At 35.9% G+C, this 24,493-nt stretch overlaps 1 protein-coding gene across 2 annotated transcripts in view; it reads right to left on the bottom strand.

Moving 5' to 3' along the window:
* VRK1 (vaccinia related kinase 1) overlaps positions 1–24,493 on the bottom strand; it is an 85,707-nt gene that overhangs the window by 44,407 nt on the left and 16,807 nt on the right. For both annotated transcript variants that reach the window (XM_025392687.1, XM_025392688.1), the window contains exons 2-3: positions 4,311–4,475; positions 135–190 (exon numbers count right to left, since the gene is read on the bottom strand). In XM_025392687.1, coding sequence (XP_025248472.1) covers positions 135–190; positions 4,311–4,470 — 216 coding nt within the window. In that variant the 5' untranslated portion in view covers positions 4,471–4,475. The remainder of the gene's footprint in view (positions 1–134; positions 191–4,310; positions 4,476–24,493) is intronic.

The raw sequence follows: 24,493 nt of genomic DNA, 5'->3' as shown, positions 1-24,493 counted from the left end.
CATATTTTTTAAATTATTAAAAATTTGGTATCTTATGGTTTAATCAATTCTAGCTCATCAAAAAAGGCATTTTACAAAACAAATACTACACCAAATCAACAGAAAAGAAACAAATTAGCTAAAATATTTCTTACCACTTTTACAACACAAGGTGCATCACTGCCAACTGACTCTGAAGAATTCATATCAGCTGTTTAAAAAAGTAAAATATTTAACATCAGAACAAGTAATGTTATAAATATATTAATATTTAGGTTTGTGTATCTGTAACCCTTGATAGAATACACTTCAGTTCCCAAATATGTTTCTCAGAATATTACAGTACATTTCACATATTTTAAGACTTTTGTTCATGTTTTACCATATCTGAATTTAGAATACATCTTACAATTTCTGGTTTCTTCCATAAGATTATCAATTACATATGGGAAACTGAGTTAAATAAGTTAAAGATTTCTTTATTCAAAAGTACTAATGGCCTTTGATATGCTAAAGGATATTGTGAATTCTTCAGAGGGTACGTGATACATTTCTTTAATAAAGTATGAAATTCTTTTAAGAGGAGCATCTGAAGAGTAAAAAATGAGGAAGCTAAAGTTCTAAAAAGCACTAGTTTAGGAAAAACTTATCTGGACCAATAGTTCAGGATGTTGGCACTAGAACTTTCAACTGCCATCAGAATAATTTTAATGTGGCTGTCATTTTATTTCAAGCAAATAAAGAAGTACAGTTGCCCCAGAATACTGAGTTAGAAAAATAAGGTTGCCTATATTCATTAAACAAATATTTACCAAGTACATACTAAATGTCAGTTTCTAGGAAATAGAGATTTAGCAATGAACAGGAAAAAATCCTCACTTACGAAAAAAAAAAGAAAATCCTTACTCTTACAAAGCCATCATTTCAGTGGTAGGATGCAGACCAGAAATAAAATATGAAGTACATCTGACAGTGTGAAGTGCTGTAGAGGACAAATTAAGCAGGAAAGAGAGGTAAGCAGTGTGGCCACAAGTAACACTGACCTGGTGTTACCCGAGCAGTGGCCTGAGAGCAGGGAGGGAATAAGCCATGTACGCACCTAAGTGAAGAGCACCCCAGGGAAAGCAGCACCAAGACCCTGATGTGGGCGGGCACAGTGGCTCACACCTGCAATCCCAGCACTTTGGGAGGCCAAGGTAGGTGGATTACCAAGGTCAAGAGTTCGAGAGCAGCCTGGCCAACATGGCAAAACCCTGTCTCTACTAAAAATACAAAAATTAGCGGGCATGGTGGTGGCACACACCTGTAATCCCAGCTACTTGGGAGGCTAAGGTGGGAGAATCACTTGAACCTGAAAGGCAGAGGTTGCAGTGAGCCAAGATCATGCCACTCCACTCCAGTCTGGGCAAAAGAGTGAGACTCCATCTCTAAATAAACAAATAAATAAATAAGACCCTGATGCAGGAGTATGCTTGACATGTTTGGAAAACAAGCAGACAAAAGAGCTGGGGAGAACTAAGTGAGGCAGAAGAAGAGAGATCAGAAAGCGAAAGCAGCAGGGAACAAACACGATGGGTTTAACAGGTCACATATAGGTTTTGGCTGTCACTATGAATGAGATGGGGAGCCACTAGCAGAGGATCAGCAAAATCAGACTGTGGTAACAAAGACTTCTTTCGGCTGCTTTGTGGAGAATGGAGTATAGAGGCAAGGGGCAGAGGCAGGTAGATCAGTCAAGAGGCTAAACCAATAGTCTAAGTATATGGATTATACCTCAGGAAAGCTACTAAAAATTTTTCACAGGTTTGGTACAAAAATAATGTAAAATAAAATATATTTAAAAAATTTTAAAGCATCATATACAAAGATCAAGAGTCAAAGGGCAGCAAGATGGCTGAAGCACAGACTTTGAGGAGATAAAACGGATGAAGATAAATGTTGTATATGAAGGGTCTTGTATGTCACTCTTTAAAAGTCTGGCACCTTATTTGAAGGGCACTGGGGAGCCATCAGAGAGGTTTAAACAGGATGATCATATTATCTGATCAGTGTACTTGGTCATAAAAGCCATACTGATAACAATGGTGTGCAAGGCAGCAAGACTGGGACAGAGAAGATTCAGTGCTACAGTCAGAGTCCAGACAAGACATAATAATGACCTGACCAGGACAGTGGCTGCAAAGGTGGAGAGAAATGAATGGATCTGAGAAGTCACCCAGGTAAAACAACAGGACTAGAAAAGGAACTAGGATATTAGTGAAGGAATGCTCAAGAATGCCTTCCCAGTTTCTGGCTTCAAGGCTGTCATTCATTGAGACAATCCTCATGACAGGATCAGGAGATAAAAGATGATGATACGAGTTTTAGAAATGCCTGTAGAATATCTAAGTAGAGATTCCTTACAGGACAGTGGCTACGGACCTGGACTCAGGAAATTGTGTCCTAGGCTACAGAAAAAAACAGAGAAATCAACAGTAAAGAGACAGTAAGAGAAGCTTGACATCACTCAGATAGAATATATAGAATAAAAAGTGAACAGAAGAAGAAAAGCTGGAACACACAGAAGTGCCTATAAAGATGACGAAGCACAGCCAGAAAAGCAGAAAGAAAACCAGGGGAAAGGTACGTTATCATAAACGATAATGGAAGCAACTGTTATGAGAAACAAAGATAGTATCAAATGCTATAGAAAAAAATGCAAAGAAAATTCAAAAGCAATCTTTTTAATTCAGCAACTGCTGATGATCTTGAATCTGGCTGTTTCAGTGTATCACAGAGGGAGAGACTGGAGGCGACAATACTCAAGCAAGTGCTTCCTTTTACAGATTAGTCATCCCAACCTTATAAAAGTAAAGTTTTATTACAGAGGTCAAATCATTGCCTATTAAAAATACTATTAGATGGCATCTTTTGATGATAAATACAGATAAAACAGAGACACATACAAGGCAAGTTTTAAATTTGCAAACGGTTACAAAAGTAAATTAATATAAAATGAAGAACTATTTTTTTAGAGACAGGTTTCTATTATTATAGGATGGCATAAATCCACATATCCTGTAGTAAAGACAGCTTATATAATCTACCATCTCCCCTAAATCACAAGATCAAAAATATATACCTGGCTAATATAGCCACTACTCTTTCATGATTTATAAGGATTTTTGCCATAAATCAGAGATACAGCCTAGTTCACTGGAATGGGTTTGGCTCTCAACAAAACGAGAGAATCAACACATATTTCACAAAAAGGGTGTCACTGACCGACAGGAATCATATGTATAAAATATGATAAAGCACTAGATTTCAAGCTATGTTTCATAAAGATAGCTACAGAAACTGCAACTCACCAACGGCAGCCCACTGGTCCTGGAGCAGGTGAAGTGTTTACTCCTCTTGAGTAAGGGCAATGGTCATTCACCTACGTCAGTGGTTCTCAAACTTTAGCATGCATCAGAATCACCTTGATCAAACACTGCTGGGCCCTCCCCCTACGGTTTCTGATTGGTAGTCTGAGGTAAGGCTCAAAAATCTGCAGTCTAACAAGTTCCCAGGTGACACTAATCTGTCATATTATTAGTATTCTGAGTAAGATATTGCTAAAAATAAAATTTTATAAACCTCCATTCCAGAAATTAATTAATCTGAGATTAGAAGTAGAGTGACAATATAGAATAGAAAAGTTAGAAAAATCAGAAGCAAATATGAATTGCATTGTATCACTACTAATATTTATTGGGGAAACAGCTTTAGAAGCAATCAGGTAAAATATTTTTTAAGTCCATAATTTAGTTAATATAACAGAATTTCAGGATTCCACAAGGGGTCCCCAAAAATTTCAGAATAAGTATGTTAGTTATCTGCACATTTAATCAGGCCTAATATGCAGTTTCTGGGTAATTCTCCTAGTTCCAGTATGATGGCTAAGAGCGTTGCACAGAAAGAAACAAGAAACCCACACTTGTAAAAGATTTGCAAACCTCCAAATTAGACAGAGGGAATAAATCCCACATAGGTGGAGGTGGGAGGGGAAAGATATGTACATGGGTTTCTTTGGGTCTCAAAAGAGATTAAGATTACATAAAGTATCTTAAAAATCTAAAGTCCTAGTGCTCACTAATGATAGTATTACAACTATTTTACCCTCTTTTTCTGTTGTGACTGCATTAGCAATTTCCACTCCTACGTCAGAGATGCATTTTTGCTTAATCAGAAACTATTAAGTTGACTGCAGATTATTAGGAACATCCTATAATAGCTCATAATTGAGAAACCATTTTCATAAGCATATACATCTTTGGATTGACCATTAGAAGCAGTCACACACTTACCAAGATATATACAGCCAAAGCCTCCTTGGCCAATAGGTAATCCTACTTTCCATTCCTTTTTTGCCATGTCAGTTATTATCTCCCCAACTGCAAATTGTTCTGCAAGATGTCTCTTTGCGGGGCCCTGTCTTCCAGCTTGAGCTGCTTTTACACGAGGCATTTTCACTATAACATAAAACAAGGAAACGGTCAGAATTATAATCTTAGAAGTGTTCAAAACATTTTTCCCTAAGGAAAACTTCTATATGGAGATGCTGTTCAAATTCCTACTTACTCCAAAACTTAAAGGATATCTGTTAATTCTGACTTATAATGGCTCAAATCCTATTTGATTATCTCTTAACTTTGGAGAAGAGACAATAAAATCATACATGCAATTATTTTCAAGGAAATAATTAGGTTTAAGTTCCAATGGCATAATGATCAACTACAACTAAAAATGCTATTTAACAAAGAATTGCTCTATGAAGTTCAGAAGGAAAGGTGCATGCAATCAGAATGCATATTTTATAGGAACAAAATGAAGAGTTTATTAAGGTCAATACCGATATGACAAAACATAGTACAGAGATTGAAAACATAAGGCAATTGAGCACAAGGGGAAAGGGCAAAGGTTCCTGGAACATGCTAGTAAATGCTTTACACAGGTTCCCATCCATCCTCATGACTCTGTGAAGATTACATCATCATCCCCATTTCGAGGAAATTAAGGCTTAGCAAGCTGGTAAGTGGTGGAATAACAGAAATTTGCACTGATGACTACCTGGCTCCAAGACCTCACCAACATGCTCCACAATTATGGAAGTCACTGTAACAAAGGAGCACAACTTTCAAGACAGGAGAAACTGTGGCTTAGTCATCTGGGCAAAGCTGGTGACACCCAGCATTCCTAAGTTTCCTTTCTCATTAACCGTCCTTTAGGAGATGGATCATGACTCACTTTTCTCAGTAACACATGAGTTTATCATAACATTCAGAGAAAGCAGTGTTTTATTGTGAAAAGAGCACTGACTGAAATCAAAAGGCCTGGATTGCAGGTAAGACACCGGCTGGTTGGGTAATCTTGATCAAGTCACTCCACGCTGGGCTTCAAGTGCCCTCAGGTGTAACTCACTTCGTTGATTGAAGGAACTCAATTTGTACTAGTATGCATGTGTACATGTATGTGTTGTGTGATTTCAAACTCTCGGTTCTACAAATACTAATCAAAAAAGATTTAAGACAAGTATTTGTTAGGTTCCATAGTTCCCTAAAAACATACTGGAGATACATAAAAGAAAGAAGGTTAATAAGAATCATTAAGATAGTATGCAATACTTGAAATGGTTATTTACATGAAAGAAGTCTATAGCTCAGTTTTGAGCCTAGATACGCTACATACATACACAGTACATTTAACTGGAATTTTTCAGCAACTCACCCAGTATCTCTTCAAATATACAAACTCCTTATCTGCAAGTGTTCCTTATTAATTTAGTGGGGATTTTTAAATTGAATTTTTCCCATAGAATACTAATGCATCTTTGCTGTCTAAATCTTCTCTAAGCAAAAACATCTTCAAAATAAATAAATGTACCTCTGTTATTTCTTCGTATCAATTAGTTCTCTTAATAAATGTGTTTTCAGTCATGGTAAAATCTTGCAAAATGGAATTTCAGTGCCAACCAAGCTAGCCTAGACTCAAACACAAAAAAAGGTTATTTTTACACCTATGGTAGTAAACCAAATAAGAGAAACAACTAAAACACATAGTACTTCCAAATATTAAAACAGATGCCCTTCTGAATTTTAACCAACTTTATCAAATCATCAATCTCTTATTTGACTGGTTCCTTATAGTAATCAAAATAGTTTAAAATGAGTGGACAACATGTTTTTTATCTTTATATATCTCAAAATAGTGACTGCACAATCTTTTGTGTTTTTCTGAAATTCCTTTCCAGAAGTGACAAAAATATCATATTTTAAATGAAATATTCTGGCTCAGCATCTACTCAATGTAAATTGTGGTCAATAAAAAGTGATTTTCCTCCAAATAAAGCTGTTTGCTTTTATTTTTAGTTTTATTTCTGTGGCCAACTAATTGAAACTAATTGTAATAATTAATTAAGGCTTGGAATGACTTTCTTTCCTAAAAATAGTCCCACAGAACAGCGTCATCACTGTCAGTCTCTTCAATACGCTTCTAAATCACAGCTCCTGAAGGTTAACGCTGCACGTGGTGGAGGCAGCAGCACAGCTGTTTCATCTCCCTGAATTCCCCCATAAACCTGGACAGGACAACTGGAGAGCGAAACTCAAAACCCATGGATAACCTCTCCAACCAACCAGAGGAACAATATCCCCTTATCTCTACAAATCCCAAAATTTGAGCAGGTGAAGACAGACCATGAAAAACAGCAACAAGTTGTGTGTGGTATCAGCAACTGTAAAGAAGGAAACAGAAGAAAGTGTGGTGCCTCTGATAAATCTGAGAATCCCAAAATTATCTATCAGGAGCTACTTGTTTTAGAAGCACACAAGACCCTGTGAGAAAAGCAACTGAAACAAGAAGGGCTCTGCCACTCCTACAGCCAGGAAGTGCAAGTGGTCCTTGGTGAGGTCTCAAGAGGGTGAAGCCTGTTGCCTCTACAAACTCTCAAAACTAACCAGTCAAGGCCCCTTCTAGGTCAAAGCCTCAGGCTGAGGAGAAACTGCTAGGGATGAAGCCAAAGTGAGCATCACAAGGATAACACAAAGAAAGGAAAAAGAAAGCTCAAATGAAAGTGGATCTATAAGTTAGCCTCAGTATTTTGGAATACTACACAAAAACAAGTGAAGAGTGGGATCTAGAGAATGACATACACTCTCCCTGAACCATACCATCTAAAACTAATTGCAAATAAGGGAAAACTGGCTGCATACAAAACTCAGCAACAAAAAGAGATCAAAGCTCAGTCCCACACTAAGTTCGTATTTTTAAAGAGAAAAAAAAAATCCCTTTAGAAAAGTACATAAGAAAACATGCCTCCCAAAAGGTGGATAGCTATAAATTAGTATTTCAAAACAAGCTAAAAAACACTTTATATACAGACTAACATCAATCAGAATTAGAAAAATTCAGAAATCAGATGACAGAATAATTGAAAATGAAAGACAAAAATCATTTCAGAAATAAAAACTAAATTAGAAGGAACATAATAAATAAAACTTTTCAACGACAAGAGAAATAGTGAAAAGGAAAGAAACAAAAAATCAAAGAAGACAAAAAAAAATTTAAGAAAACATACACAAAAAAACCAACATACATACAACAAAGAAAATCAAAGCAAGGGAACAGAATATTAAAAATCCTTTAATTCAAGAAAACTTTCCTGAACTTAATTTAAAAAAACATAAAACTACACTTTGAAAGGTCATATCACATACATTTGAAAGATCACCCCAGAATGACCATCACCAAGATACAATTTAGTTAATAGTAAATGAAAATATTTTTTGAGCATCTGCAGATATTTTATAAGGAAAATAAAATCAAATTGTCATCACTTTAACAGCAACATTTGACGCCAGGGGGGAAAAAAATAACATATTTAAGACTCAAGGAAAGAAAACATGAACCAAAGATTTTATACCCAGCTAAATTTCGAGTATAAAGACTGCTAAGTGTTATCAATATAGAAAACAGCAATAAGAATCTACTAGAGAAGAAGTCCAGTAGAAGGGGTCGGCCACTCCCACAGCAATATCCAAAATGACTAAAGAAATGTCAGCAACAGTGAGCAGAAAATATATACTTGTAGAACTGAAACTCAACGAGGGTTATAAAAGAGAGAAAAGAGTATATAATGGGCAAATGTACTGACACTGTAGATATAGTACAGCTATCAAAAAATGGGATAACATATGCACAAAGGGCAACTTTCCAAAACTCATATTGTGATACTTGGTTTTGTTAACTAAGACTGTTGTGTGCATACATGTGGAATGATGCAAATGACTAAGTATGTGATATTATTATTCTATCATTCCCTTGTGTCCCTAAAAATCAGGATTTAGATATGGAAGAAAAAGATGGAGACAAAAGACAGAAGAGGTAAAGTTCAAAATGCTGTACTTGGAAATATTTTTAGTTCAGAAAGTATCTTTAAAATAATCACATACACAGAAACACATCTTTGTATTTCCTAGCCCCATTCACTAAAAAGCTTAGAAACAATAATCAACCCAGCAGCAAAGAGCATCCCTAGCACACAAATTGTATTCTTGAAATACCACTTCCCATGAAAAGAAACCAGGTTCCTTAACAAAATGATTATTGCTCCTATAATTAATAATCACCAAGGGATCAAAACTGGAAATTTTCTCATACTCAACGAGCCTGCCCAGGGCATTCCCACCTCCCTCTCAAAAAAAAAATCAAAAGAAAACACTCCTAAGCAAAATCTGTATTTCATTTCCTGTAAACTATTAGTAACCTCTGCCCATTTTTCTTTCAAATTATTAGTCTTGCTTTTTATTTCCAGGCACATCTTATATGTTGCATATTAAATAGAGTACCTCTGTGTCTTGCAAAGAGTCTTCCCAATATATATATTAGTAACTATTTATTTTGGGGCACTGTTTATTTTTTGCTTTGGATTTCATGTTACCCTTAGAAAGACCTCCTCCAGTCAAATTATATTTTTTTAATATCCCATGTTTTCTTTGGGTTATTTTACGGTTCATATTTTGCTGGTTAACATTTTGATCTGTTTACACCTATTTTGGTATAAGATATGAAGGAGAAGTCCAGCTTTTTCCAAATGGATATCCAGCTTTGTTTTCTTTCTTTTCCTCAGTCAATATACATTAAAGAAATCCAGTGTTTAAAGAACTTAAATATAACACATCATACCAACTCAACTAAACCAAGTACAAAAAATATTCATATAAAGTTGTTCACACGTACATTCTAGATTACCAGTTTCTTTGCAAAAAAGAAAAATAGAAAAAAAATCAGATTTATGAACTAGCATTTGAAACTAACTTTGTGCTTAGGTTAAAACTTCCCTCACATCTAAATCTCCGCATAAACGTTAAGAAGTCACTAAAATATATTCAGTTGCTCTGCACGATGCCACTATGACAGAAATACTTCTTCAAAATGTATCTAAATGAAACTCCCTCCTGTGACTTCTAATGGAAAAAGATGTGAAGGATTCCCTCTTGCTCTTGCTGGCCCCTATAATCTCAGGTGGCCTCAGGCAACCAATGGCCCTGTCAGTCCTCGGGGGCTGCTTCAGTCAGGTATAAGCAGGGCCAATGGTAGTGTATTAATAAATATTTGTTCAATACTTATCTTTTAACATCTTGAGAAACACAGAAGACTTAAATACAGCTGGTATACCACATACTCATATAGAGCTATTTAACACAACCTTCCTAGAAAAAAAAAATTATACTTGGTGGCAGTTATAATTTTTTTAGTGTGCTGCTGAATTCTATTTGATATTTTATTTAGGAACAAGACTCATATTCAGATGAGATTGGGCACATTCAGGGTGGTACAGCTGTAGACAAGACTGATATTAATAAGACTGGTCTGTAGTTTACTTTTTCTGCTACATTTATCTGTTTTAGTACCAATATTATGCTCACTTCATAACAAGATTTTGGAAGCTTTTCTTCCTTTACCACAATCTAAGGAGTTTAACCAGCATTTGATCTATTCCTTAAGGTTTTGAAGACTTCAACTGTGAAAGTCTGACACTACAAAGTGCTGGTAAGGAGGTGGAATAAGCAGAATTCTACACTGTATACTGTTTCAATCATTTTGAAAATTCGTTTGGCAGTACCTGCTAACTGATCCAGCAATTCAACTTCTATGCATGTACATGTCCACCCAAAGACAGGTACAAGAATGATAGTAACAGCTTTATTCACAACAGCCACAAACTGGAAACCTGTATGTCCATCAACAGGAAAATGAATATAGTAAGACGGATGAACATACCAAACACTGTGTTAAGAAAAAGCAGCACCAGACAGAAGAGTACATACTATATTCCATTTATATGAATTTCAATAATAAAACAAATCAATAGTGATACAAGTCAAACAGCAGATATCACTTTGGGGACTAAGAGTCAGAAGAAATGGCTGGAGGTGGAAGGTTCCTAGGGATCTGGTAGCATTCTATATCCCAATCTTGGTGTTTTAAACAATTGGTTCATGTTATAGAAAGTAATCAAAAAGTATACTTATTATTTCATCCTGTTTATTTATGTAAAATTAAAACAGTAAGTAAGGTACACAAATCACAAGTGTGTTATAACAGTGTCCATTCAGGAGCTAGAAAACACACAATCAATTAAAACAAGAAAATGTAACATAAAAAATTATTAATCTGTAAAAAGTTGTCAAGTGCTAACAGACGTAAAAGAAAACTTGAAGGAATATGGAACTAGCAAATGTAGGGAGCAGTTACTGTCTCCAAGGTTAAGGGAGAGTGCCCAAGAAAGGAAAACTTCACTGGACAGACAGTGGCAGTGACCCACTGCGTGGTAGGGTAGTTCTCTGCAGGGCCAGTGGGCTAGAGCTGATCCACAGGAATCTGCTGCCCACGAGATACTGTTAGGAGCAACAAGCTGCCTAGCAGGGTGCTAATGAAGCTTACAGGAGAGTAAGCAGAGCTGACAGCCACACCTTAAGAGAGTAAGAAAAACAAACAAATGAACAAAAAAACAAGCACACTGCAACAAGAGAAGCCCTTCCTCTGCTAAGTGTTGCAGTATCCCTTCCTCACCTTCTACTGACAAAATCTAACACTGTCCAGGAAAAGAAAAAATATTTAAAAGATCTAGCTCAAGTATATAAACAGAGAAAAAAAGGGGTGAATTTGGAGGTGAGAGGCAATAAATTACTAACTTGCACAAGTGTAAAATGATAAAATTTTACAAATGTACATACACTTGTGCGACCACCAGACAGAGAACATTTTCATCACACCATAAAGTTCCCTAGTGCCCCTGCCTGCCAACACCTATTCCTGTTCTCCCAGACAAAGGCTTATTAACGTGCCACTTTCAGGGTGTGCTACTTTCTTTCGAGAACACAATTCTGCCAGCTTTTCTGACATCTGTGTCTCAGGTTCCCTTTCAGCATCCTCCCATACCCTATTTGACCTTCACTGCATTTGGCAGCTCCTTATTTTCTGGTTAAGGGCTACAGAAGCTTCTCAGTTTCTGAGAATATGAAATCACTGTGTTTCAATCTCCTTGTTGCTTTCGGGCAATTTCTTAAAAGAAGAGGAATTATTTAAAACCAGAAGTCCCTGCTCAAAGAAATAACATAATCACAAGTATTTGCTTCAGTAAGTTAGTGAGTTTTCTGAAGAACTTAAAATACTAATTCGAATTAAACAATTGCTTTAGTACATTATAGGTTTCTTCTAATAATGAAACCAATGCTTGCATTAAGGTTTCTATTAATGAATACATTGAAAGGCACAAACTTTAACAAAATTAAATCTTCCCACATAATTTCAGCCCCTCTGACTCTATGCAAATCTACTTTTATAGTAGCCAATGCAACAGAGAGGTTTCAAAGAAAAAAAAAGTTTAGCATTACATAATCTGACCACTTCTTTTCCTTTGATATTAAATGAAATGCAGATGCAACTGAAAAGCACATCAAGATGCAAATCAATACTGCCCTTTGCTGAAATCACTCATTGGTATATTCCATATTAGCATATTCACCAAAATTTAATTGTAAACAGAGTAATTATGGTACTAAAGTTATTAAATACACAAAGCAAGCTTGGAACTATACATATTCAAATAGAATTTCAGTGGCAGATCAACTTTTATATCTGCAACAATACCCTAATTAATAGTCAGCTCTGATGATAAAATGGTCCTCTGTTTTTCAGATAACATTCCAAAAAAAGTTCTGCTATGAATATTAAAACAAAGTTTTGTGAATAGATTTTTTAAAATTTCAATAGCTATATTTATCACAATATGGTACTGTATTTAGACAACTGGCATTCTTCAAGTCCTGGATTCAAATTTGGAATTTTTTTTTAACCTTCTGCTGAAGAGAGGAAAAAGGCTTGAATGAATCACAACAATGACACTTACACTTAATGAGCTCTATGAATTTATCATACCCAAACTGGAAAATTACAATGCTGAATAAAGCTCGTTATACACTGAATGACTACTCATAAATTTTCCCTAAAATAGTTATGCATGTAAACTCCTTTAGGGGGTCATATATTTTTATGAAATTTTCTTTAAAGTCATAAACTTCTTTAATATGTTTTATATTGTATAGAGACATTCTGATTCAAGGATAATTCTGGACAAACTGGACCTCACCATTCCATTAATATAGAACCAACATATTTTTATCTCTATTCTTCCCAGCACAAAGCCTTTTCTCTCATATAACCTCTCCTTATACACTGATTGACAGTTTCCCCATACCTAAAGACCTATCTCTTCTGAAGTCAAATATGACCTCTGAAGTTTCAGTACTGTTTGTACCTCTTAATGAATGTGATAAATAACTGTTCCCTATAAGCTTATCAGCTCCTGGTATATGAGAAATGTCTTAGTCACAATACACTGTAGTTAGGAATTCACTAAATTCATAAAAGTAAACAGCAAAAAAGTTAAGTTAGTATTTTTCCCCTACTACTGGATGTCTAACTTTATGCTTAATATACATCACCCAACTGCAAAGGACAATGTCATTCCTCAAAAGTCCAGCAACCACCCTCTACAATGACTATGTCGAACTCTATTCTTCCTCAAAACTCTAATTCCCCATCCTCAGCCATAATTATCAACAGATGACCTACTCCAGTTTAGACAGAAAACAGAAACTTCAGATGGGAATTCCCTATCTTTCTAAGAGTCACTCCTACAAACCACCTGCACCCACTTCAAGCCAATCCTAGCTTCCTTATCTCCTATCACATTGAAAGAAATTATCCTCCTCCCATCAAACATCAAGTCCTTCACCTTTGCTTTGGATCCCATCCCCTAAAACCTTGTCAAGACTTACGCTATTCATTAATCCTTCTCTCATATATTCAATGTCTCCGTCAACTAGATCTTTCCCATCAGCTTTTAAAAATGCTTATGGCTCTGTCATTTTAAAAAATTAATGTTTTTAATCCCCCTCTGCTATCATCCTTTCTTTTCCCTTTCAATGCTAAATGTTTCAATAATCGTCTGTACGTGCCAATACCTCCCTTCTCCTACTCATCCAACTCACTCCATCTGAGATCCACCTTCATGATTCCTCTCTAACCCTTGATAAGGTCACCAGTGACCTCCATGTTATGAAATCTAGCTGACACTGAATCATCTCATTTGCCTGCCCAGAAGTACTCAACACTGTTCATTCTTTCTTTCTTGAAACATTCTCTTCCCTTTGCTTTCAAAATACAGTAGTATCCTGGATTCCAGCCTACCATTTAGGTTACTCACAGTCCTAGGCAATTTGAGGAATACAGTAAATTCTTCTTTCAAGATGAAACGAGCTTTTTCGTTCAGGTAGCTTGTTCCACTTTATCATATACAGTTTTCCAGGGTTTTATCATGTTACAAAAGCAGACCACCTACATTTCCACAGCTTATACCAAAATACAAATTTTATTATGTGAAAACGAATTATATATTTAAAAATGTGCTACTAAATAAAATTAAGATCTTTGGAAATTCAGGACATTTATTTGAAAAAATAATTGATGTTTATTCCTTTAAGTTAACAGATCTCTAGGAAAAAGTCTGTAGTCTCAAAGAGGTATCTGTACACCCATGTGCACAGCAGCACTATTCACAATAATAGCAAGAGGTGGAAGCAACCTGAGTGTCCATTAATAGATGAATGAATAAATATGGCATGTATATACAATGGAACATTATTCAGTCTTGAAAAACAGAAGTAAATTCTGACACGCACTACACCGCAGATGAATCTTGAGGACAGTTATGCTAAGTGAAATAAGCCAGGCACAAAAAGAGAAATACTGTATGATTCCATTTATACAAAGTACCTAAAGTAGTGCAATTCACAGAAACAGAAGGTAGAATGGGTGCCAGAGGCTGGAGGGAGGGAGAAATGAGAGTTGTTGTTTAGTGGTATATAGAGTTTCGAATTTGCAAAATTAAGTTCTGGAGATCTGCTTCACAACAATATGAATACACTTAACACTACTGAACTGTATACACTTACTTAAAAATGGTTAAGATGGGAAATCTGTTTCTTATCACAATTTTTAAAAACACAGTTTCTAGATGCAGCAGATAAAAAAGGCAGAAATTAAGTTGAATCAAGATAATACCAACATGTTCCTGGTGACTACAGAGTCATTCCTCCTCCCATACACACACAATTGGAAAAGCATTACAATTGGTATTTTTTTCAGAGGTTATTCTTATAGATGCTAATTACATAAATGTACTAGTTATCACAGCAATAAATGTTAACTGTGGATCATGTAAATTCATGAAGAAGGGTAATGACATAGTCTGTTCATTCATTCACTCTACAAATAGTCACTGATAATCTACAATGTGCCAAGCACTGTTCTAGGCACTTGCTATACCTCAAGGAACAAAACAAAAGTCCTGCTCTTTTGACACATTATTTCAGGAAGAGACAGATAAAAAGAACAAATAATGCATGTTACCTAATATTTCAGAAAATGCAGTCATGTTTTAAAAACATAAAGCAGGTAAAGGGAGATAGAGGATAGCGAGTAGAAGGTGGAAGGGGAAAGCTTGCAGTGTTAAACAGAGTGGTCATGTTCAGCCTCCTCTGAAAGGACTTTGCTCATCGGAACAAGGACTTGAAGGAGTTGAGGGAGAGGACCATGTGAGTATCTGGGCAGAGAGTATAAGCGGAGGGATGAGTTGTGCAAAGACCCTAAGGTAAGAGCATACCTGGCAACCAAAGAGTAAGAATGCCAGTGTGGCTGGTGTGGCGTGAGTAAGGGGGAAGCAGGAGATCAAGTCCCAAAAGTTAGCACAGGAGCAAGAGATCAAGTAGGGTCCTGAAGGCCACTGTCAGGACTCTGAATTTCACCACAGGGTAAACATTTGGAACTTGCTGTATATTTGCATTGTAATTCACAACACTTCAACCAAATTAAAAATCATACGCTGAACACCTGAGTCAAGAAAAATTCTCCTGCTGACTTAATTCTCACCAAAGTTTTTACATTTGTTATATTTTTTGCTAATATACTTTTGCTAAGTCCATTCTTAAAATACATTCCATCTATAAACTATATAAGCTTGATACAAATCCAAAATGTTAAGTGCTTCTGTAGTGCCTCTGTCACAAGTCACCTCAAGATAGGAATGGTTTTGCAATGAATCAAATTCTGTTTCTAAAAAGTAGAGAATAGGACTAGACCCTACTCTCCCTTTAATGTAAATATCAGTAATTTAGTAGTGCTATTAGAGTGAATGGTTTGCAAAAAAAATTTTTGACGATACAATAAAAACTTTTACCATGCTACACCCTTCTTAAAGTTTAAAATAAAAACAATACTGAGTACCATTGGAATTCTACATTATTACAACATATACTGCCTAATTTGTTTACTCAACAAATAATTATTGACTGCATACTCTGTGCAGGAACTGTTCTACAAGACAAGAATAAAGAGTGAACAAAGCAGACAAAAACCCCTGCCTTCATGGAGCTTATATTTTATTCAGTAGAGAAAAATAATTTTAAAAAAATTAAAATATGTCATATGTCCAATGGTATAAGGGCTAAGGACAAAAAAAAAAAAAAGCAGGGACAGGGAGTTGGGGGCGGAAGGGAATGAAATTTAAAAAGATGGTCTGGTAAAGCCTCACAAGAAAGTGACATTTAAGCAAAAACTTGTTTAAAAAAAAAAAAAAAAAAGTGAGAGAATCTAGCCACACACATGCTCTATAGGAAGAGCATCCCACATGGAGGGAGGAGCGACTACAAAGGTGTTAAGGCAAGAACATGCCCAGCTTGTTCTAGAAACAGCAAGGGGACTGGTGCAGCTAAGGAAGAATTAGCCAGGGGAGAGCAATGGCTGGGGTCAGATGTAAAGCAGCACAGAGGTGAAGAACATGTCCAACACTCAGGCTATTGTAAGGACTTCGACTTCAACTCTGAGTGGGGAAATCTTGGAAGGTCTTGAGCAGAGGAGTGACATGTTCTGACTTGCACTTTGAATGGATCACTCCGGTTGATGTATCAAGAATAGATTGTAAGGGGGCAAGGCAGAAACAGCTACCAGTTACAATTGTATTGCTATTGGAAAAAGCAATAATTGCATTTATCTTTACTGAATAATAAGAATGTCAATGTGTTTTAGAAGACAGCAATGACTTTTTAGCCACTAAACAGAGGGGTACAGAATAACCTAAGGGTTCCGGTACTTTGTTTTGTTTTTTTTTTAACTTTACACAAGCTGCCCTCCCCCTCAAAAAACACGTCTGCAGTGCCAAGTAGAAACAATTGGTATTAGTGACAGATGGTCTAGGAAGCAGGCTAATCATCTCTTACTCTAGACTTTCTAAGCTCTCTCTTTATAGCAATTTAGTTCGCCAGGAAATTAAACACTTGAACTCCTTTTTTCCAAAGACATTTGTAAAATACCTCCAAAATATGTGCCAGGAACTGTGCTAGGGGCTGGAAATTCAAACCTTTAGTCTCAAAAAGCTGCATTCACCTATATGCAGAAAGAGCATCACACAGTTATGATATATCAGTTTCAAACAAGGATCAATAAAAAACTTCCCAGAGAAAGAATGTTTCTGAAGCCTTTAATAAAAGTATTTATTAAAGATAGTGAACAGTTGTAGACATCTACAAAATCAAACCCTCTCAGGTTCATGGTAGGGAAAAAAGTCTCTTCCAATGATGCAAGTGTTTAAGATATCAAGAGCTATGAAACTCCCGTTACCTCTTTTGCAATGAATGCCAGGAAGTTCAGAACAAAATTATAAAGCCAAATGCATAACGCTCCATCATCTAAGGCAGTAACATCTATCTTAACTATACATTAAAATTATTAGGTTAGTGCAAAAATAATTATGGTTTTTGCATTGTTGGAATTTGCTGTTTAATATTGGAATACATTCTTAAACAAACGTAGTTATGTTATACACCCTTTTAATGGGCATTTCTCGCTTTATGTTTTTTGGCTAATGACTTATTGCTTGCTGTTTATTTTAGACTATGGAAATGATGTTAGACAAAAAGCAAATTTAAGTGATTTTCTTATTCGAGTCCAAAATGGGTTGTAAAGCAGCAGAGACAACTCACAACATCAACAACGCATTTGGCCCAGGAACTGGTAACGAACATACAGTGCAGTGTGGTTCAAGAAGTTTTTCAAAGGAAATGAGAGGCATGAAGATGAGGAGTGTAGTGGCTGGCCATTGGAAGTTGACAATGATCAATTGAGAGCAATCATCGATGCTGATCCTCTTACAACTACATGAGAAGTTGTGGAAGAACTCAACATTGACCATTCTACAGTCATTCAGCATTTGAAGCAAATTGGAAAGGTGAAAAAGCTCCAAAAGTGGATGCCTCATGAGCTGAGCAAAAATCAAAAAAAAATCATCATTTTGAAGTGTCATCCTGTCTTATTCTACAAACAATGAACCACTTCTCGATCACAGAGTGATGAAGAGTGAATTTTATACAACAATCAGTGACAACAAGCTTAGTGGTTGGACTGAGAAGACGCTCCAAAGCACTTCCCAAAGCCAAACTTGCACCAAAAAGTCATGGTCACTGTTTGATGGTCTGCTGCCAGTCTAATCTGGTACAGCTTTGTGAATGCTGGTGAAACCATTACATCGGAGAAGTATGCTCAGCAAATCAATGAGATGCACCAAACGCTGCAACACCTGCAGCCAGCATTTGTCAACAGAAAGGGCCCAATTCTTCTCCAGGACAACGTCCGACCACATGTCACACAACCAACACTCCAAAAGTTGAATGAATTGGGCTACAAAGTTTTGTCTCATTCGCTACATTCACCTGACCTCTCACCAGCCAACTACCACTTCTTCAAGCATATCAACAACTTTTTGCAGGGAAAACACTTGCACAACCAGCAGGATGCAGAAAATGCTTTCCAAGAGTTCATCAAATCCCAAAACATGGATTTTTACACTACAGGAATAAACTAACTTATTTCTCACTGGCAAAATGTGTTGACTGTAATGGTTCCTATTTTTGATAAATAAAGATGTGTTTGAGCCTAGTTATAATGATTTAAAATTCATAGTCCAAAACTGCAATTATTTCTGCACCAAGCTAATTATCAGTGGAACTTTGGAACAATAAAGGCCCTACTCCGCAACAGCCCCAGCACCTTTATATTTTCATGCTACACGGGGTACTGTGATGCACAGACTGACCCACTGACCTAGATATTCTAGTACATCTTACTTTCTTCTTAAGTCATTCATTTTTACTTTAATTGCTCTATTACATACAAGTCTATTACATTTGAGGATTTTAATAGAAGACCTTTCCAGGTCATTTTAGAAGCTGGGTAAAAAATAAATTCATGAGTAACTCAGGAGGAGCCAAAAACACCGCTTTTTTCCCATCCCATCATATCCCTGAGACAAAATGACTCTTTATATTTCAAACTTATTTGGAATTAAGAAGTAATTACATATTTTGGTATAACTGGCCTCCTGCCAAACTACAGTAAGTCAGAGTAAAATCAAACGAAAGATAATCGGTCAACAAAGAACTCCATCACCTCCTTTGCTAAATTACATCAGGAACAATTTGAAAGCAATACATCTAAAGACAATCCTCTTATAAATGAGCCAGCTAATCAGAAGTTGATTAATGCATTTGATTAGTGCTAAGAAATCATCTGAAAAATAAAATACAGAATCTTGAGTTTATAAAGCCGCTTCCCAGTGACACGGAGGGTCCTCATACATTTTCTTCATTTTGATCCCACAAATCCTATGATTGAGACAGAACTGTAAGGATATTCATTAGATATTAAAATTCACTTATGACCAAAACCACTAAACATAAAAAACTTACGGACACTGCCCCGGGTTCCTGTTAGGAACACCCAATCAGTCCCCAGGTTTCACTCAGAGGAGAATTATGCATATCAATAAAAGTATAAAAAAAATTCATGGCTATATGGTGCCTTTATAACATTAAAAAAAAGTAAGTGTCAAAATATAACACAACAAACCATGAGAATATAGAAGTGAACCTCCAGAGATAATGATCCCATAAATTCATAGATTTATCCCTGAAAAACGTTAAGCTAAACTCAAACTGTGATACAATCTTTAGCAGCAATTGTCACACTAGTCATGTTTTCACACCTAAGCTGGAAAGAACTAGGTGAAGACTCACGTTTCTAACTCTGAAAAAGAAAGTGGCTATCTTCAGAGAAGAAAAAATTTCTTCCCAGTCAGAAATTTTTTTTACTTGTATTAGAAAAGCGATTAATGTTAGGTTACAAAACGTTTTGGTATAGTGAGCAAAATGCTTAAAATATAGTATCAAATGCACTTTCTCAACTTTTATTCCTTAAAAAAAGAGAAACACTAACTGGAGAGTTAGTTTTCAACTGAGAATGCACAGTGTGGTACATTTGCAAACACAAGCCCAAGATACCTCACTGCTACCACTTTCCCCTACAAGGGAAGGATTCCATGAAGCCTTAGCTGTATTTCTGTTTCTGACTTTTGAGACAGTAGGTGGAAGGATCCATTCCTGGGTCTCAACAGGTCTCCGAGAAACAAAAGTGATGAAGACACTACAGTAACATCCATTCCTACAGAGATTAGAAAACAGAATCACTGTTCTGCCTATCCAAGAGTCAGACCTAGGAGAGGAGCAAGCCAAAAGATGTCAACTTCAAACAGGGGTGACACCTGGCTTCTTGACCCTATGGCCTATGAGAAGAGCTCAAATGAATGCTTCTTTATATAAAGCAAACACTGAAACTCTTCTAAAATTAGAAACTGTGAACTATATAGCTAATACTTTTACATAACACTTAGCATATTTTCAAAATTTGGTAAATAGATTTCTCATTCATTCTATTTAGGGAACAAAATTAATGAGCAAACTTTTACAATTAATTCTCTGGATGTTCACTATATAAATAATCTATCAATAGATCTGATAGAACAGCTACTGAACAACATTTTTCCCTATATAGTCTTGGGGCAGGGCTCTATGGGAGAATATTTCCAAATACTCTAAGAGGAAATTAAGGTGACTAAATAAAGTATAACAGAAATGTACTGTGGTCATTTAAAAAATTCATGGAAACATGAAAGAGCTTTTCAGAATCTCAGAGGCAAGAAAATTTTTCCAAACAACACACAAAACACTCAAGCCATAAAGAAAACCGATAAATTTAACAAAATAAAAATAGAAATTCTCCACAGGTTAAAAAAAATGCCAAACACAAGTTCAAAAGACAAATTAAAATTATCTGCAAAACATATGACTAAAGGCAAATCTTCTTAGTCTTTAAAGAACCCTTTAAATTATAAGACTGAAGCCCAACAGAAAAATGGAAGAAAAGGAAGAGGCACACTCACAGAAAAAGAAAGAAATATGACTTTAAAGAAAAAAACTTCTCCTTAGAAGAATTTTCAAATACATACAAAGTAGAGAAGCGATATAATGAGTGCCCACCAAAACATCAGCTATTTTCAACAACTATCAACAACACATGGCCAATTTGTTTGTTTCTACTAACCCCTTCCAAGATTATTTTAAAGCAAGCCTCAGACAACACATCATTTCATATGTAAATACTTTTAACAGGTACTTTTTAAAAATAAAGCCACTACACATTATTGCCACACCTAACAAAATTAACCGTAATTCCTTAATGTCATCCAGTAAGAAGTGTTCAAATTTATCCAATTGTCTCAAAGGATGTCTTCCTACAGTTTACTTTGACTCAGGACCCAAATACTAGTCAATGCATCTGGCTGATATGTCTTTGAGTCTCTTTGAGTGCCACTGTCCTCTTTTTTGTCCTTCCTCTTGTCATCTGTCCTGTAAAATTTCCCATTTTGAATTTTACTGATTGACCCTATACTGTCACTTAATCTGTTCCCTTGTATTTTTTGTTACTGATATTGTTGCTCAAATTACTCTACCTATTATCAATGACCTTCAGCCAAGACCACCAGGAATATACTTATAATTAAACAAGACAGGCGTATTACTCATTGCAGTGAGTGAGAACACACACCACAGGGCACCATGGGGCATCTCAGTTAGAAGCTGTTAAAATCTATTACACACTTTGGCCCTCAGTTTGGTAATTTGGGGGAGGGTCTTCCCCCAAATTCCCCTCTACATCCAATGTAGAGAGAGGAGGAGTTTCTCTACATTGGATGCTGTGAGGAAGTAGGGTAATTCTGTGGTTATGTATCTCAATAAATCTTACCTAAGGGAGGGGAGCTGAGAATGAAGATAAAACTGTAATGGGTAAAGAAGCAGCAGTCATTCATTTTGGCTAAGTATTTTACAAGTGGCACAGTGGCCTTGGTTTTTGTCTGTGTTTTGCCTCATTTTATCATGATCTCGGAGAAACTTTATTGAAAGTATTCTGTGAGACCGCTCATGTTTAGTAGGAGAACATGGCCTAGCCTTGAGGCTTCTGAATGTCAGGGGCTGCTCATTTTTTTCTTTCCCAATGGGCGCCCCTTCAATTTGGCCACTGTTTCCTGATACAACCCTACCAGTCGTGGAGCTTTTCCTTGCTTTCCTAGTACAAAATGTTCCAGGTTCCTTCTGTACATTTTCCTGTCCCAAGCCTACAATCAGCCACTTCTACAAGGGGCCCTATTATTCCCTTTTAGTTGAAAATGGTATTCAGAGACCAAAATTTGGGCTCTAAGATATTATTTCTAGGTTTTTTGAGTGGACAGAGCAACAAGATTTTTTTTTTCTTTCTTTTCGGACAGGGTCTCACTCTGTCACCCAGGCTGAGTGCAATAGCAGAATCACCGCTCACTGCAGCCTCGGCCCTAAGCGATCCTCCCACCTCAACCTTCCAAGCAGCTGGGACTACAGACCAGTGCCACCATGCCCACTAATTTGTTTTATTCTGTTCTTTTTTCTGGTACAGCGAGGTCTGGCTATGTTGCCCAGGTTGGTCTCAAACTCCTGAGCTCAAGTGATCCTCCCACCTCAGCCTCCCAAAGCGTTGGGATTAAGGCACGAACCACTGCACCTGGCTTTTTTTCTCATTTGTTAAAAACCTTGGTTCCTAACAATGTCAACCTAAATATTTAACTGATATATTTTCCTCTTTAACTTCTTTAAATGTATAAAACATTTACATTTCCAAAGCCCAAACAATATAAGGTATTTTCAGAGAATCCTAGATTCTATCCCTCCCTCTTTATTATTTTTCCCCTCAAATAACTGGTTTCATTCGTTTTGGGGTTATCCTTCCTGTTTTCTCCTTTTAAATAACAAATAAAATACATTTATCTGCATCCCTCATTTCAGATAAGAGACAGATGAGAGACAGAATATTATACAGCTTGTTCTTCACCATGATTTCTTTCACTAACAATATATCCTGGAAATCAATAACAAATAGACTCAGCTTCATTCATTAATAAAATGCAAATTAAAATTACAATGAGAATTAATCTACAATTAAAATGACTTTTTAGTTATCATATTAGTCAAATTCAAAAAATAAGAAAATGCACTGGGTTGGTAAGAGTATGAGGAAAAAGGCGTAACAATTTGGCATTACCAAAATTTTAAATGCGTACTCCCTTTTGCTCACAAAGTGCACTTCCAGTAATTTATCATGTAGGTATACTCACATACTGTCAAATATACATGGACAGTTACTGCAACATTATATACAATAAAAGACTAGAAAGATCCTTAATTACCATCAAGAGGGGACTTTTAGGTTAGACCGCAATTACTTTTGCACCAACATAATATTAAATGAAGTATGGCATACACACAGAATGGAATATTATGTAGTTTTAAAAATAAGGTAGATCTACATACATTGGCATGGAATATTCACCAAGACATATCATTAAGTGAAAAATACAAGGAAAGAACTTTGTATTAGAACATTCCTATTTATATAAAAGGACCATTACATATATGCTGCATATACGCTTGAATATGTATGACCACACCCCTGGGAGCTGTGCAACAATGTATCCCCAAGCGTGTACATACAGCACATTACTAGGAGGCTATATAATCAATTAGTAGCAGAGGATGCCTTAAGGGTGTGAAGCTTAATTTTCATTCTTGGCTCTTTTATACCGTTTAAATTTATTGTTGTGTACATGTATTAATTTTTCAATTGAGGTATTTTTTAAGAATTCTTCATGAATAACAAAAAGAACTTTAGTAAATAAAATGCCAAGTAATTCTTTCCAATATTAGTCTGGAATTTACCAGTGCTTCTAAAGCATCAGGATCAACACAGTCAGCCCTATCAACTGCCACAAGTTAAAACACTGCAATTGACTACATAGAAAAATAACTCTCAATACCGTAATCTGCAGACAGGATCATACCTTCATGTTTTAAAGATAAAGACAGGTTAAACAGCAATAGTCTCTAGTCTTTAACGTACTACAGTCTCTAAAAGACAACTAACTGAAAATGAATATTGACATCAAGTTCTTACATTAATATGATCACTTATTTTTGCTCAATTAATCCTAAATGAGTAATCCATACCACGAAGAATCAATTAACCATTAACTAGAATTTATAGCTCTTATGTATAAATGAACTAATATATTACAATTAATACCATCAATATTCAAGCATCTATGTGGCAAGCTATATGCTGGGTAATTTAAACACATCATCTCTAATTCTTACGATAACCATAAAACAAAGGTGTAATGATATTGACTGTATCATTACATAAGGAAACCAAGGATAAGGGAAATTAAATAATTTGTCCATGGCCTTACAACCAGTAAGTTGCAAGGAAAGTGTAATTTTTGTAAAAATGCCTTTTTGCTAATTAAAAGACAGCACATACTGCAGAATAAATCATGTGCAAAACAAGAAGTCTTAAGGGGGGAAAACATTTGCTTTAATGACTAATAACATAGCCATAAATATAAATGCCATGAAAATAGTATAAAAGATCAAACCGAAACATACTTACATCT

Source organism: Theropithecus gelada, chromosome 7b (genome assembly GCF_003255815.1).
Source record: "Theropithecus gelada isolate Dixy chromosome 7b, Tgel_1.0, whole genome shotgun sequence".
NCBI lineage: Eukaryota > Metazoa > Chordata > Mammalia > Primates > Cercopithecidae > Theropithecus > Theropithecus gelada.
The sequence above is the reverse complement of the archived record's forward strand: the minus strand, read 5'-3'. Positions and strand labels throughout refer to the sequence as shown.